This window comes from Topomyia yanbarensis, chromosome 2 (assembly GCF_030247195.1).
Source record: "Topomyia yanbarensis strain Yona2022 chromosome 2, ASM3024719v1, whole genome shotgun sequence".
Lineage (NCBI taxonomy): Eukaryota > Metazoa > Arthropoda > Insecta > Diptera > Culicidae > Topomyia > Topomyia yanbarensis.
Window position 1 is genome coordinate 93,156,509 of NC_080671.1, and position 16,980 is coordinate 93,173,488.

The window sequence follows — 16,980 nt, forward strand, 5'->3', positions numbered from 1 at the left end:
GTGAAAGAATCTGGTGTCAAGTATGTTTGCGCGACATACAGCAGCAAACAGAAAACATCCGCCTCTACGTTCACCAAAGAGCGGCTCAAACCTTCCACCAGACAAACTCGTGCCGGATCCCAACGCAGCAAGCAGAACTCGAATGCCAAAAGAAGTGCCATTTCCAGCAACCGGGCCGCTCTCGTGGAGCAACTGAAGATAGTCGAGCAGGAACAGCTTCTCCGGGAACAAGAGGTAGATGAAAAGAAGGAGCTCAAGCGTCTGGAACTGGCAGAGGCCGAACGCCAGCTGAACGAAAAAAAGGTAGCTTGTTGAGGAAGAGAAGCGCATTTGTGAACGGAAGCTAGCAGAGAAATCGGCCATGCAGTCGCTGCAACAAGAAATAAGGCGGGAGTCGAAGGAAAAGCGAAATGAAATTGTGCGGCAGCTAGCACAATTAGAATCTGGATCCAAGCGAGCTAGTGAGGAGCTGGCTAGCGGATTAGGATAAGGCAAGTGAGGCAGAGGGAAATCATGCAAATACCAACGACCATTTCAACAGCAAAGTAATCTCCGTAGCCTTTTCGAAGCGTGGTCTCTAGGCGAAGCCCGTCCCCCAACCGAAGCTAGTTCCAAAGTCGCTATCAGTGCTTTCGGCTTTTTTTCCACGCCTCCGGGTTAAAAGATCAGTACGTTAGACAACTACTCGAATGTTCCGTTTCAACCGGATAGTCCCCGTTCAGCATTTTCACAGCGTGAACAAAACAGGATGGAGCCACCCCCTCAACTTCCTCCAGCAAATGGTCACCAAGGCCAAGACGGCATTCTCTCTCAGCAGCAAATCGCTCATCTCCAATGGTAACCCGGAGGACTGGCCCGTTTTCGTCAGCAGCTACGAACAGTCGACGACGACCTATGGCTATTCGGATGCTGAGAACCTCATCCGCCTACAACGATGCTTCAGAGGCATTGCTTTAGAGGCGGTGAAAAATTGTCTGCTTTTGCCGTCGAGTGTACAGCACGTCATCGAGACCCTGCGTAAACTGTACGGCAGGCCAGAACTCTTGATTTGAACTCTCCTGAACAGGATTAACCAAGTTCCGGCACCGAGGCACGAACGACTGGAGACACTGATGCAGTTTGGACTGGCAGTGCAAAACTTAGTGGACCACTTAAAAGTAGCCGGTCAACATAACCACTTAGCAAATCTAATCCTGATGCAGGAGCCAGTGGAGAAACTTCCTGGATCGATGCGTCTGAGCTGGGCTGAATTTAAGAGAAGGCACCAGTCAGCGAATTTAGGAACCTTTAGCGAGTTCATCTCAGAACTCCTGACCGCTGCAAGGGAGGTAACCTATGATCTTCCTGGATTTGTAAACACAGTTCGAACCGACAAGCGCAAAACCGAGGGATGCTACCATCATCAGCGCCCAAGCACACGTACCGGAATCTCCAGTCACACCGAGCGGCAGAACAAAAACCCACCAAGCAGTTAAATCTTGTTTTGCATGTGAGCGTGACGGTCATCTTGTATCCGAGTGCGATCAATTCAAAGCAGCCAACGTAGACGAACGGTGAAACGTGATCCAGCAGAAGAGCCTATGCAGCACATGCCTGAACAGTCACGGCAAATGGTCATGTCGGTCGTGGACTGGATGTGGTATTAAAGGATGTCGTCAAAAATACCACACTTTCCTCCACTCCTCTTCCTCCACCAACCTCAACGTCAGTGTTTCTGCTAGTCACGTTTCCTCTAGAGAGTTCAATTGGCCATTGTTTCGGGTATTACCGGTGGTCGTGTACGGAAAAACGTGCTCTCGAATTATTTTCATCGATGAGGGTTCTTCTTATACCCTTCTGGAACAGTCGGTCGCACAGACGCTCACAGTTTGCGGCCAGAAAGGACAGCTCACCTTGCGGTGGACTGGAAATGTTACTCGAGTAGCTGGATATCTCCGGCCATAGCGGGAGCCGTCGGTATCACTTGAACAATGCTCGTACAGTGCGTCACCTGTTCCTCCCGTCTCAAACCCTCAAGCACCACGATCTAACAAGCCGCTTCTCGCATCTGCGGGACCTACCATTGGAAGACTATAAGTTGGTTCAGCCACAGCTGCTGATCGGTTTGGATAATCTGCGACTCTGTGTTCCACTGAAGTTTCGAGATTCAATCGCCGCAAAATGCCGACTAGGCTGGAGCATCTAGGGGTGTATCCCGAGGTGCTCAACCTCAACAGAAATCGTCAACTTCCACGTTGGAGCGGTATCCGATCCGGACCGCAAGATGAACGAGCAGCTTCGTGACTACTTCGTGCTGGAGAATTCTGGTGTTACCATCCCGAAAGCAACACTAGAACCTGAGCACGAAAAGCGAGCTAGGTGGATCCAGGCGGAGACAACCTGGCGCATAGAAGGTGGAACCGGTTTCCAAGCTGGACTCTTATGGAACACCGATAACCCAAATTTTCCCGATATCTACTCAATGGCAGTTCGCCGTATGATGTCATTGAAACGAAGATTTGAACGAGAACCATTACTAGGCGAGAAGGTTTCAGGAGACAGAGTGGAGTACGAGCGGAAGGGCTATGCACAGAGGGTAAATCTCGCCGAGTTGACCTCCGTGGATGTGAATCGGGAGTGGTACCTTCCCCTTGGCGTTGTGACCAACCCCAAGACTCTTGACAAGATTAATCTTGGATGCAACAGCGAAAGTAGGCGGAGTGTTCTTCTCTTCTGCAAGTTTCGACAGTTTCCGGTTGCTGTGTGTGGAGACATAATGGGAATGTTCCACCAAATCAAGATTATGGACTTGGCCACATTCGGAGCGACTAGCTCCCAGGAGATCTCCCAAGAATTTCCACGCACTATCCTGCACAAACACTACATGGACGATTACCTGGATAGCTTCAGGACGGTGCATTTCATTACGTGACTTCTTGTCGAACGAGGTGGATGTCTTGCGGGGGATCGGCGAGCTTGCTGAGGATGTAGCTAAAAATCTAACCTTAAAGAGAGGGGAAAACTCTGAGTCGGTGCTGGGAATGAAGTGGTTGCCGAAAGATGACGTATATGCGTACACCTTTGCCATGCAAAGAGACCTCCAGAAAATTCTTAACGTAGAACATATTTCCACCAAACGAGAAGTTCCCAAGGTCGTCATGAGTGTTTTCGACCCTCTCGGTTTCATCGCATTCTTTCTCGTCGACTGGAAAATTCTGATGCAGGACATCTGGGCTAGAGGAACAGGATAGAACGACAGATTTCACTGGATACCTACGTGCGATGGCGACAATGGACGAAACTATTCCCGGAACTGGACGGACTACGAATCCAGCGCTGCTACTTTCAGTCGCCTTTCCTGAAAACCTTCGATGGCCTTGAACTGCACGTTTTCGTGAATGCCAGCGAAGTGGCGTATTCATGTGTTGCATACTTTCGTTTAGAAGCAGAGGAGAAAGTGCAAGTGGCATTCATCGGCGCCGAAACCAAGGTTGCTCCGCTGAAAACTCAGTCGATCCCAAAACTCGAAGTGATGGCGGCTTCACTCGGTGCCCGAATGCTGAACATGGTTAAAAGCCATCCCAAGCAACCAGAAGTTCGGATAATACTTAAAAAGCACACTTTAAAGTTCACATAAAGTTCTTAGCGAACTTTCAAGCTGCTTAAGCTTTAATGGAACTTGAAAGCTGGTTAAGCCGCTATTAGTACCAAAAAGGTATCGCAAAATTACTTAAAACGGGAAGTTTATGCAGCTTCCTTATACGCACTTTTGGTTGCTTGGGATCACTCGCTCTCGATTACCCGGCAGTCTATGTGAACTGATTCGACCGTGAGCCTCGGATGGATTAAATCAAAAGATCATCGTCGGTATCAACAATTCGTTGCAGTTCGTGTGGGCGAAATACGAATGTCGACCGAACCGAGAGATTGGAGACACGTCTCCACGAATCTTAGACCGCGAATTTCAATGAACTGTCCGTGGTTTCGACCACAAGATATTCTGCAGAAGCTTAGGGCTCAGTGGCCTTAAGAACAGTCAGTTCCCGAAACTTACGAAGAACTTCGCCCGGTTCATTTCAATCTAGGTAATTTCGCTCCGAACATGAATGTCTCTCGCTTTAGTTCATGGACCAGATTGCACCCTGCTACAGCCTATATTCTCCGTTACCTCGACAACCTACTTCGGACGAGCAAGGGTCGACATCTGGAACTCGGTATACTTACTCAGGATGAACTACAACGAGCTGAACACGTTTTGTGGATGATGACACAAATCGAAGCCTTCCCGCTCGAAATAACTGTACTGACCAAGTCCCAAGGCATGCCAAAAGACCGTCACCGTATCGTCGACAAGTCCAGCTCTATCTTTAAGACTTGGCCATTCCTAGATGACAAGATTTTACGGATGCGAGGACGAATCGGTGCTGCACCATATGCACCGGACGAAGTTAAGTTTCAACCCCCTCAAACACTACCGAATCACATTTATTATTGTAGACTGGTATCATCGCCGTTTCCGTCACGCTAACCAAGAAACCATCGTCAACGAGATTCGGCAACGCTTCGAGATCGCCAAACTCAGGTCGCTTGTGAAGAAGGTTGCCAAGAACTACGGTTGGTGCCGCGTGATGAAAACGGTCCCAAAACCAGCAGCCATTGCTCCGCTTCCAGAGATGCGACTGACAGGCTTTGTTCTACCATTTACTTTCGTTGGTCTAGATTACTTCGGACCGGTACTAGTTAAGGTGGGCAGAAGCAACGCAAAACGCTGGGTAGTTCTCATCACCTGCCTAACAATGAAAGCCGTGCGCCTGGAAGTAGTGCATTCTTTGAGCACGGAGTCCAGCATACGGGCAGTACGGCGATTCGTATCGCGTAGGGGACCGCCTCGAGAGTTCTGGACGGGCAATGCGAACTGTTTTCAAGGCACAAGCAGTATGCTTAGGGCGGAAATTGAATCCACTACCCGAGCTCTGTCACTCACCTTCCGACTTACAACGGTACTCCAGCTTTCTCTCTGTTGAGTAGTGTCCTTCCCTTCAGCAGTAAGAGCGTTTTCGCTCGTCTGCTTCTTGGACCCCCCTGATCTTCCGGCTCCTGGCGAGGCTCTTGTCCTCTTTGGAGTAAGGCCAACTGGCTCGTTCTCCAACCCAACCAGCTTCTCCTTTCTCTGCTTCAGGGAGGGCTAGGAAGATAGTATCCTTAGCCGACGCTCAGCTACATCAGCGCTCAGCGTGGTCATGTCATACTCCTTCACGGCAGACAGTAGCGCCTTTCGGATTCTGAGAACCATTTCCTTAATGTCTTGGGCATTGTTTCTCGCATCCACAAACTTGTGTAGCTCCTCCACCAAGTACTTCGCTGCCACTACTTTGGGCTTCTGTGCAGTTTTACTCACCCTGCTCTGCTGTGGATGTTGCTGCTACTGCTTCTCCTCCTCCTGCTCTCGCTGAAGGTGACCTCATCAAACCACTTCTGGCGAACGGATTTGCCGCGCCTACTCCATATGTCCGGAGTTCTTGCTCTTTCTCAATTTTGTTGGATTCCAACTCCGAGTTGCAGTTTTATGTCACTAACAGTAATTCAAAGTCTCTTTGACCACATTGGCCACCATCGACAGTTTTCCGGCGGAACTAACCAAATTTAGAATAACAGTTACATCGGTTTCTCGGAGATGGCTATACCGATTTGACCAAACTGTGTGTCAAATGAAGGTTGTTGTAACCCCGTAAATTACTATTAAATTCCGATTTGACTTCCGGTTTCCGGTAACCGAGATGAATGCAAATGCAAAAAGATAATTAAGATAAGATAAAAATTTTGCAAAAATGGGTGCCAAACAACTTGAATTTGTAGTTCTAGGTCATTCACAGCCAATCGGCGTAAAATTGGGAATGGTCTCGTTGACCAAATTGACCACCATACCTGCACCCGGAGGTGCCCGAGAAAAATGTCCAAATGACTATGCCAAGTAAATATTATATTTTGGTTTGTTTTGCGTGTGTCAGCATCGACGTGTTGCTTATCAGGGTGCGATTTACACGAGATATCAAATATTACTCGACAATTCATTATCCGTTCAGTAAAGATTCCAAACTCAATTTCATCATAAGCACCCTACCAAATATTCAATGATCTAACGAATAATTTCTCTTTGCAGTATTTGGTCACGAACTGGGCGAATGTCCTGACGATGAGACATACTAGTGGAAAGGGAAGTACACGAGAAACAAGATACCCTCATGCACAGCAGGTGGTGACGAGGAGAAGGTACACACGCGCATGCTTTTGACTGTTATCATCGGATCCTGTTTTCGTTCGAGTTCATGTTGTTACTTGCCCACCCAATATACGAACGTTGGGCAACTGTTGCATCTATTTCCAAGAGTGAACGTCGTTACCGGCGAAAAAAAATTCAACGAATCATAATTTATTTTATTTTAATCTGTTTTTGTAAAAGTTAGGCTGAGCCCCAAAAACTTGGAACGGGTTTGTAAAGCAGTATAGAAACAGGCATTGAACAGAAGTTCACGATTTTTTCCTACTGTTGCGAAAGATGTTTGTTATTCACAGTGATATTCCTTTAGACAAACCAACCAGCTGAGTACCGTCTTTTATTTATTTCACACAATAGATATTACTAGAACAGGATAGATAGGATAATAAAACACTGTCAAACTGAGCGTGCGACTCCTCGTCTCGAACGGAAATACTGAGAAACTCACCCTCTTCCCGTTCTACGCCTAGTCGACTCCTTCCTTCTTCTCCTTGTAGGCTTCTTTGAAACGTTCCTCGAACAGGGACAACTCGGACAGCAGATCGGTGATGGCATTCATGAACGCTTCCTGCGGGGAATAATCGGATGTTGTCTGGATTCGAATGACGAACTTGTGCTCCAGTGGATGCGGAAGTTTGTAACCGGCGAAGAGGACGTTCGGGTCTTTCAACAGTTGACTGTTGAAGCGGTAGGTTGAAAATTATTCAGTGCTGTTTAAGAGAACAAAGCCGAATGGTAGATACTTACTTGCGGATCATGTTTCCGAGGGTATGGTCCTCCTTGTTCACTGTGAAGATTGCGGCATTCGGTACTTTGGTGTCCAGTTCCTTGATGATTCTGTGTTAGAGCACTGATTAGTTTTGTCTTGAACTATGGTATATGGACAAAAAACTACTTACTTTTTCTCGCCCTCATATAAGAGGAATGATTCGAAGGTAGGTGGTGCGTTCATTATTTACCGCTTTTTACAGAAATAGTAATTAAATTATTTTTGTTTATTTTATATAAATTCTGTTGATGTGTGATTAATTAATAAATTACAAACTACGATTTCGATTTCTTGTGTTTTAATCGGCGTTTCATCGGATTGCACTTTCAGTTTTGTTGAATGATCTGTCACCATGAGAAATGAGTGCGTTCATGATAGATCTATAGAGATGCTAGGCGTATACGCACAGTGGAATAGCTGTTATTTATGGTGGCCAAAGAATGGGCATAAATCAAAAACGAAAAAAGCAGTTTTTTCCACACCGTTTGTTAGATCTTTATAAAAATCAATCAGCTTTTGTAGAATGTTGTTACAGTACTGCTGATTAATTTTTATGAAGATCTAACACACGATATTGAAAAACTGCCTTTTTCGTTTTTGATTTTTGCCCATTCTCTGTTCAACCTACACTCATTCAAACTTGGGTGTAATCAGTCTACACGCCACCGAAAAACTACCTAAAATTAAGTACTTTTGACTCAATCTCGTGGTATCGTGCAGGAAGCTAAAGTTAGGTAAACCGTGTTGAAGGTAGTTTCCATTTAACTACGGCAAAAATAATAACTCAACCTTGAGTTTAATTTACTTAATTTTAAATTGAATTTAACTAATTTTGAGTATACCCCAAACAACTCAAAAGCTTACTGCACGGAAGACCTCGACTGAGTCAAATCTCTCGTTTTGTTTTTGACAACATTAATAAGTGCGAAAGCGACGCACAGCTCAAAACTACCTAAAGTTAAAAGAACATATTCTGTAGGTTATTTTATGGTTGCGTGTATCTCTTTTTTGTACACGGTTAAATAAAACAACCTGCAGAAAAGTTCTTTTAACTTACTTTTGAGTTGTGCGTCGCTTTCGCACTTATTAGTGTTGTCAAAAACAAAACGAGAGGTTCGACTCAGTCGAGGTCTTCCGTGGAGGAAGGTACTTTTGAGTTGTTTGGGGTGAACTCAAAATTAGGTAAATTCAACTTAAATTTGAGTATAAAAACCTATCAATGAGTTGTAATTTTTGCCGTGGTTAAATGGAAACTACCTTCAACACGGTTTACCTAATTTTAAGTTCCCCCACGATACCACGAGATTGAGTCAAAGGAACTAAATTTTAGGTAGTTTTTTGTTCCCGTGTACTACACCGGTATAGCACCAGGTAAAAACGAAAACGCCGACAAGATTTTAAGAGTGATTGTCAAAGGGAATTTGTCATGGGATTATGGAATTCCGTTGCTTTTTAGTTGGACAATGCGATCATGAACCGACAAATTGGCCTAACTAACAAATGTTTACAAACGGAGATTTGATTAATATCTTAAAGAGGGGTAAAAATACTTGAAAATACTTGAAAATCAATAAAAAAAAACAAAGCGGAGGATCCGATTTTCGACTGTAAACAAACCGCCAGCTTGGTTACGCCTTTGCATTTCTAAGATAGTGGATACGGGCGAAATTGACAGCATCATTGTTTACAAGACCCGTAAACAGAATCGTCCTAAACAAAAACCAAATGCTTGTTACGCCCCGAGAAATAACAAATTTCCACATAGAAAATTCTCCCGATTTTCCCACCGACTAAATCGGCTTGCGTCGGCACAATCGGCCGACTATGCCATCAATTAATCGGTCGATTGTTGCACAGACTCTTATGGGAGTTTAACATGGGAGTCTGCCGACGCGACAACGGATTAAATATGACCGACGAAATCTGTTGAAATTGGTCTATTTCAACTTACTAAATCGGACGATTACTAGGTTGTTTAAAACTGGAACCAGATTTACACAGATTATTTCTGGTGATTAATATGCCGACGGATGTTGTTTACCGACGAAACCCAACTTAGTTGGTTAACTAATCGGTCGACCTCGAAGCACCCGATTTAGTCGGTCGACTGGGAAATTTCGCAACTGTCAAATTTTCTATGGGGTTTCCCCAACGACACGACGTGAAACTCGGTGAAACTTTCGGAAGAAAAAGTGTTCGCGTCATTTACCGCCAGTTACCAGCACATTTAGTGACCCCTCGATATTGTCAAAAAAAATAGTTTTCCAGCAACACTCTTGTTTTCATTGTCAGTTGCTATGTAGCAACCATGTCATGTTTACACCATATAAATTTCTCGAGTACTTTTTCAAATGGACGTAAGTAACAATGAGAAATTCTCTTTGAGGTCTTTCTCTTCTGTTCATTACTCGGCCATTTCAACATTTACTACTCTACTCTTTGCATAATATTGTAGTAAAAACCGTCGGCTTTCGATATGTACTGGAAACATTGGAAAAAGTGATGTAATCACGTCGTAATAAACGAAAGAGAAAGTAAACAAAGAGAGGCTCTCAATGTTACTTACGTCCATTTGAAAAAGTACTCGAGATTTCTTGTGGAATATAAGTCCTTAAAAATCTAATTAAGAAACGATTTCGCACATTTTTGTTATACTGCTTGGCTCGGTTTGAATCAATAAATACACTTGACATCAATATTACCGGTAAGTACATCGATTCGGTCTGATCAGATCAAATTGTTTAATATGGATTATCAGCTAGGAACCAAAATAGGTGTCGGTATCTGTCATGCAAGTGCGAATACATTCACGGCAAGTTCTTAGTGACATTCAACCGACGGAGAAAGCTTATGAGGTAAGCACACCTACTTATGATAAGCAAGTAACTCCAATAAAAATGTTTCTCTGTTCTAGGTGAGACGATGAGCTGATCCCACTCCCACGAAAGACGGATTTAATTTTATACCCAACTACTTCTGGTTTCAAAGTGTATTACCAATTAGTGTTCCAAGATCATCCAATGGTTAATCTACCACTGCTTCTACAGTTGCTTTGTCACAACTAATTGATCTTTGGAATTCAATAGCGGTCCTTACACGTTCAATATGCACTGATAAAACTATCGAGTGGAATGAAAGCCCTAAAAGACTTTCATAATTGACGTCAGACTGCAGGGGAAGTGGCAGGATGAGAAAATCCATCAGAACTGAGCCAAGGAAGCATTTTGAGAGGATCTCAATAAATGAAAATGTTGCATTAGCTAGCGATGTGCAGCTGCGAGGACGTGTGTTCACTTCTGCGGAAACAGTAAATTCCATATTAAATTTGCAAAAGGGCGAATAAGATTTGTAAACAAACTTTTATTTTGATGATTTCTCTTAATTTACTATAATTTCAAAGCAGAAAACAACTGAAATTACTTCTACGAAGGGTAAAAATTTACATTAACGCATATTTTTCATGAAATTGCACTCTGCAGCAGACTAATGAGCGAAACAAGTTTGTTTACAAAAAACAGTTTCGCTCTTTTGACGAATTAATATTGAATTATCTCTCCAAATTGTGAGAAGTAATTGGTAGATGTTTCGATATGCATACGATAAGAAAGTTTTATCTAGCGAGGAGCTACTCAAGGCTGTTTTGAGTCGCGATAATAATCTGTTGTTTAGTTTTTTTTGCGTTGTAAGAATATTGGTTTTTGTCAAATAATAACTACTAGTGCAAATTCCTACAAACATGTAATTTTATTGAAAAAGCTGAAACAGATTGCAATGTTACCACATTTCAAAATGCTCGTGCTGTACACATGATCAGTTCAAGATACATTTGGCTGGTATTCTGAGCAGCAAACTTCTAAGTTATTCGTTTGGTAGACCGCCCCTCAAACAGAGATCCATGAAACAAAATGCGCTGTTACATAGTGGTACTTTCCGAGTCCCCGCTGGACCGGAATGACATTTGCTGCGTTCTTTGTTTATATGGCTGATCAGCTGTTGTTTGGAAACCTGGGAACAGCCGAGCAGCAACAGTAAATAAGCGCAGCGAATTCATTCCGGTCGATCGGACTCGGAAAGTGAACGAAACATGAAACATAACGTATTTTGCTTCATTGTGCCATAGCGCAGATGATAAGTACTTAATCTCTCTCTTTCTCTCTATGGTGCAGGCTTTGCAATCAGCATCACATGTTATCCCCTGGGTCTCTTACTCAAAGTGAAATGCTTCCGAGGGAAAAGAATATTCCGGATATAGCTTGATTTGTTTTCTATAGTGCCTTTGAAGTATCAGAACTTAAATAAATGAAACAATATCGCCTGGAATCTTAAGCTCTTCAGATATTTCGTTTGTTGACTAGCTTGATTTGAAGACAGTTTAGCCCTATAATCTTGCACATGGTTTTTACATATGATTCGTTCTGGCAAAAACGCAACCCCGGTGTGGGCGAACTAACTTTTAAATGTATGATCAAATACATAGTTGGTATGACGATAATCTTTTCATGACCCTGGTAATATTCGAAGGTCTCGATCTCGACTCTTGATAGCTACATCCGACGGAGCCGTTCTTTTTGCAATTGGTGATATGATATAATACCAAATGCATGCTGTGTAATTTTTTTGTTCATTTATGTCCGTCGTTCCTCAATATTGTGTGAAAGTGTCCACACTCGGAAAAGCTACATATTATCTCAGTTGTCTTGCTTTGCTCAAACTAGCTTAACTTCATCCGGATTTGTCGATTAGTTTCTCGAAGAAGCGAAAAAGAAATCGATAGAGCTGTACTGGCAGAATATGTATCGGATAATAAAATATCATCGCAAGCGAACTTTGATTGGGCTTCTGAAATAAAGCACAAATTTATACAATCGCTCCAACCGTTGTATTTCTTGCGATTTAGGAAGCGGACGATTTTGGAGACGGTAGTCTATTGTTCTGGATTGTCCACATATAACAGCGTGTATTACAGATTCCTGAAAATAGTATATACATTAGCGCACAGAAAATGCCTGGATTTTTTTCCGATTCTAATCGAAAACATCACGTTCCACGTACTTTTACAAGTTTTGTATTTTGCCACTAGATTATTGCTACCGATTTTTAAAAGCTAGCGGTTTGTTTTGTTAATATTTTTTCTCTGCGTAACCAGGGGTTGCAACAGTAAAGTTTTGTGAGATAAACAACGGAACATTCAATGTTGCTAGTTTGATACAATTTCTAACCAAATGCCATATTTGACAGTACCTGTTACCTGAGTCATTGAGGGGTAGTCATATTTGCGATACACTTTTGGAAGGCTAGTGTCTAGTCGTGTCGTTGGTTTCCCCTCCGACGAGCACGGCGAAAACCACATTTGATTTTTGTTTTCTGGCGACACTGCAGGAAGAAATTGAGAATCGTCAAAACAAGAGGGCGTCTCGAAAATGGCCTAATCAACATTTCATAACAACACTCGGCGAAATTTTTTTTTTTTTTAATTTTATCAACGAGAACGTTATTATATAAAACATTTTAATTATGCTAGTATTGTTTTGAAATGTTTCAATACATTTGAATGCGCAGCATGCACACACTGTTAAAATACGATTTAATTTTCTGAAGCGAATTTTCAAAGCTATTTTTCTTGATTGGATACTATTGCGACTTCGGCCCTTTGGTCGATTCATGATCAAATGCGACGTCAACATTTCATAAGGCATCATATACAATATGCTCATGTTGAGAAAATGGCGTCTGAAAAATTACCTCGTACTTTATATTCCCATTTATGAACAAGAGCTTGATTTAAGGACCAAACAATTCAATGCCGTGTTAAATTAAACATTTTTTCCGAATAATATGCAAGATTTATTAAAAAAATGTATTTTGAACGCTTTTTGCAGATAAATGTTTTGGTCCCTTTTGAAACATCGCACTGGTTTTGTGCCCTGTCCCATAATCCCTTTTCGGCGAGACGTTAGCTTATAGTGCGTTCGGGTGAGCCCTTTTGTTTACAGCAAATGATTATGTGACGTTTAATTTGATCCCTTTCTTGGTGTTGCGATGTTTTTGTTCCCTTTTCAAGTATAGTCTTTTTCATTAAGAAAAGGGCCCATAAACAAATTTTTCCGTTTTGTTGTTTGGTGTATATGAACCGTTAATTTTTGAGGGGAAGTGAAAGGGAACATAAGCAAAACAAGTTATTTTGCTTATGTGCCTTTTCGGCAATCCATTATTTCGTCAACAGCCAGGCTTCAGAATCGGCTTATTTAATGTATGTATAAAGCTTTATTAGTGTCCATTTGAAGTAAGTATTAACCGGAATTGTTTACGTTTTGTTTATCGGTAGGGACTGAGACGGAGAGTGTAATAATTAACCGTTATGTGTCCGACAGGGTATCCGGATACCTTTTCAGGTTTCAATTAATGAAATTCCAATGTTTTATCCATAGCTGAAAATTGAAACTTTGTGACAGCTTGGACCTTCACTAAATCAAGCTTTTGAGCTAATAATATTGTTGATATAGTCAGGTGGGAGTGGGGAGGGGCTCCTGATTTTTTTACTACGTAACAGGCCGACCAGGGTTGGTGATTGTTGAACAGACTCATTTTTTTATTATGTGGACAGTTTGAAGGCAGAAGTTAACATCTTCTACATTTTCGATCATAAGTTTACTGCGTAATCTATATCTGGTGCACTTTTGCTCAATAATCCCTCTCAGAGCTAGTATAGAAACAAAATTCAGTTTGCTTCAGAAACCGAACATGTCCAAACTTGAATGCGCTGCGTCGGAAGAACGAATGACGAGGGAAACGAACCAAAAATTTCATTCATCGCAGCGGGCATGAATTGAATTTCGTTTTCTTTCAAGTTCACGCGGGGATATCAATTTTTTAAGCTCTGCGAATTACCAAGAACCAGATACCAGAGACTAATCGAGACTCCCAACTCCCGAAGAAATCCCTGAAAACTTATGGTTCACAGTGTAATAGAATGAGTTACTTTGGTCCCTCGATATGTCACTTCACTCACCTCACTCAGTCCTTGGCACAACAAGCTTTTAATAATTTTAATCTAGTGTTCGATAGTATTTAGAGTTATTGTTTATTACTGACGCAACGAATTCCTGAGAGTAGCAGTTAAAGTACTGAAAAATCTCCGTTGTTTTCGAACGAACCGAAGTCGAAGTCAACCGTATGACGAACTTATCCTATTTTGCGTCTTGATTCTCATTCCTCTATTTTCAAAGGAATACGACGACGTTTTATCAAGCGGATTAATTAAGTAATCAAGAGTTTTCGCCTTCATTTTTTCCATAAAGTGGTAGTTTTGTGATATTTGAAGTGTCGCGCATTCGTCTCTGTTGGGGTAGCAGTAATTCCAATTAGAATCGTTAGCGTGTTGGTCATCGTTATCACTGCAGACGTCCGTGGAGCCTGTGGTTTTGAGGAACCACCCAGTAAGACAAAGAAGACAATCAAACAAGCGAAAAAGGTTGAAGCAGAAATTGGATGGATCTGCTGTGACTCGTGCCTAAAGTGTTTTCATACACATTGAATTTGAATTACTGGGTACAGTAAAATTTTACTGGTGTTTTGAACAGCAAACCGTTCTGTAACCAATTCATTAAAGCAATTTGGTTACCGAACTCTCCGCAAACCGTTCTATCCAACATATATACATCTTTAAAGGCAATCTGTCTTCGTTAAAAAGGGCTGATTGTATTTTGAGTCTCAATAATGTTCTTAAGTTCTGGTCTAGTATATTGTTGAATAAACGAAATATACAATGATGCAGAATCTATTGTCATCATGAATTTGATATTGGGAAATGTAAATATATTTCTTTGGTTGGTTTACCCATTTTAATACAAAAACAATATTGTGGGTTCTGCACCAGTCCATTTAGAACAGTCCGGATATAGTGTAAAATGCTTCACCGGTCATAAAGGTGTTAGGCCTAGCAAAAGTTACTTTCAGAGGAATTTGTCCTTATAGATTTCTCTATAATATGGTCCAAATATGATGAAGAGCTGTGTCAAAAGAGATTATAACTACTAGAGGTCGCATGTCACTGTTAACACTGATAATTTATCATCTCGCTCTTACATATGCTAGACACATATTGTCCCGGATACACACATGTAAAACTAATGGGATACAATATGTTAGAGTGAGACTCCATGTTTCAGTCCGTGAATACATTGAGACAGTAGCACTTTGCTCCCTCTAGTAGTTATACTCTTTTGCTGTCATCTGGCCAAATCCGTAAGAGGCTTTCGAGTGAAAGATTTAATTGTCAGTTTGAATGCTTTATGTTCTGCTTCCGGCACAGCTTAATTGCGGAAGTTTTGGCCACCGATTACAAGTTTTAGTATGAATAGTGTCGTCCTTAGTGCGGGGTCCCTGGCCATCGCTAAGGGCACCCATGCATAAAATCGATACTGCATTCACCGTGTAAAATTTTTCACTAATTAAGAAACACCGCTTCGTCGGCTAAAATGAAGTTCAAAATTAATATTCTTCTGTATTTGATCCTGACAATATGTGAAGCATTTGGTGCAGAAACTTTTTACTTGCCTGACCTCTGTATTATTGTTTAATGTTACTATAGTCACGCGAAGACGATTGCCTATATCAAAGGCATACTATGATAACGTAAGGGAATGAGTGCTGAGTACCGATCTTTCTTTGACATTTCGGGGGACCGTGCTAGTACTACTTGAACCATGGGAAATCCTTGAGTCCTCCGTCTCAATTAGTCTCTGCAGATACATTCATTCAGTTCAATTTCACAGAATCAAAAATTGGACGAGTTACTGAATCCAAAACATCTAAAAGTGTCCAGATGGAGTAAGTACATACGTAGTAATAAGATTAAATATACGGTTACCATCAAAAATCTTCTCAGGATAAAATATTTGCTCAGGATTCTGCGGGAATCGTACTCTACATTTTCACTAAACTCTGCTCCATTAGAATCATTAGATGGAAACTAGGGGCAGATCACTTGTGATGTATTTTTAAAAATCAGCGAAATTAAATGCATTTATTTCCATCAAAATAGAAATTCATAATGTATTTTGCGTTGCGTGCAATGTTGTTTGCGTTGCGTGTAAGACGTCAAAACCCTACAGAAAAACTAGCCCTACATTTAACATAACGTCGAACAAAGTTGATCAGCGTAGGACGTTTGTTAAACAAACTTTTCTGCGAGGGAGTGCAAAGCTGATGCAAAAATGGAAATTAAATGCATTTTTTCTAATTTGATGCAAATTTGTTATACATTCTTAGAGAGATCTGCCCCTAGGATGGAACCCATCGGAATTCCGAACCGAATTACATAAAAAATTAAACTGAGAAGGTTGCTATCAGAATCATTAGCAGGATTCCGTTAGCATTTTCACCAGGTTTGCCTGAGCAGCATTTTGTTTTAAGTCTGAGTGCATTCCATCGAAATTCTGAGAAGAATTTCAAACAAAAAGTAACAAAACACTGGAATGAATTCCATTAGTATACAGTCGGGATTCGCTGTTGGGTCACACCCTCTGCCCAACTAACGAATTTGATTCGCTAGTTGGACCGAAAATTCATCTGCCCACATCTCTAATCATTGTCATTTTGATTGTCAAAGTGAATTTGACACGAGGTTTTGACATTCAGTTGCTTTTTAGTTGGACAATGGTCCAACTAGTGGAGGTCCAACTTAAAAGCGGTCTGGTTAAAAAGTGACCAACCAGCGAATAATGACTGTACTGGGATATTGACTAGGTTTTTCAAGCGAAACTACTCTGAACATATTTCTTACTGTTCATGACAGCTAGAAAACGCAAAATTTGTCAACATTTAATCTAAGCTGGCCTCTGCAGAGCAGATGACAACTTTAGTTGGTGAAGGAAAAAGCATCAATTTGAAATGAAGACGTACGGTATGGTTATGTAAATCCCGCCAATTTGAAAGTGAATGATTAAGGGACGCT

At 41.7% G+C, this 16,980-nt stretch overlaps 2 protein-coding genes and 1 long non-coding RNA gene across 21 annotated transcripts in view; 2 read left to right on the forward strand and 1 right to left on the reverse strand.

Annotated features, from left to right (window-relative positions):
- LOC131678835 (restin homolog) overlaps window positions 1-6,662 on the forward strand; it is a 289,770-nt gene extending 283,108 nt beyond the window's left edge. For all 19 annotated transcript variants that reach the window (XM_058959209.1, XM_058959221.1, XM_058959223.1 and 16 more), the window contains one exon: window positions 6,140-6,662. In XM_058959209.1, the coding sequence (XP_058815192.1) occupies window positions 6,140-6,186 (47 nt within the window). In that variant the 3' untranslated portion in view covers window positions 6,187-6,662. The remainder of the gene's footprint in view (window positions 1-6,139) is intronic.
- Window positions 6,581-7,370, reverse strand: LOC131678836 (DNA-directed RNA polymerase II subunit RPB11). Its single transcript, XM_058959232.1, has 3 exons — window positions 7,156-7,370; window positions 7,004-7,093; window positions 6,581-6,933 (listed from the first exon to the last, which is right to left on the reverse strand). The coding sequence occupies exons 1-3, from the start codon at window positions 7,206-7,208 to the stop codon at window positions 6,723-6,725; spliced, it is 354 nt and encodes a 117-aa protein (XP_058815215.1). The 5' UTR covers window positions 7,209-7,370; the 3' UTR covers window positions 6,581-6,722.
- A 2,238-nt stretch (window positions 7,371-9,608) lies between these two features.
- On the forward strand, window positions 9,609-11,075 carry LOC131684182 (uncharacterized). Its single transcript, XR_009304628.1, has 3 exons — window positions 9,609-9,729; window positions 9,784-9,880; window positions 9,940-11,075. It is a non-coding gene; the product is annotated as an uncharacterized LOC131684182 (long non-coding RNA).
- Window positions 11,076-16,980: the final 5,905 nt, after the last annotated feature.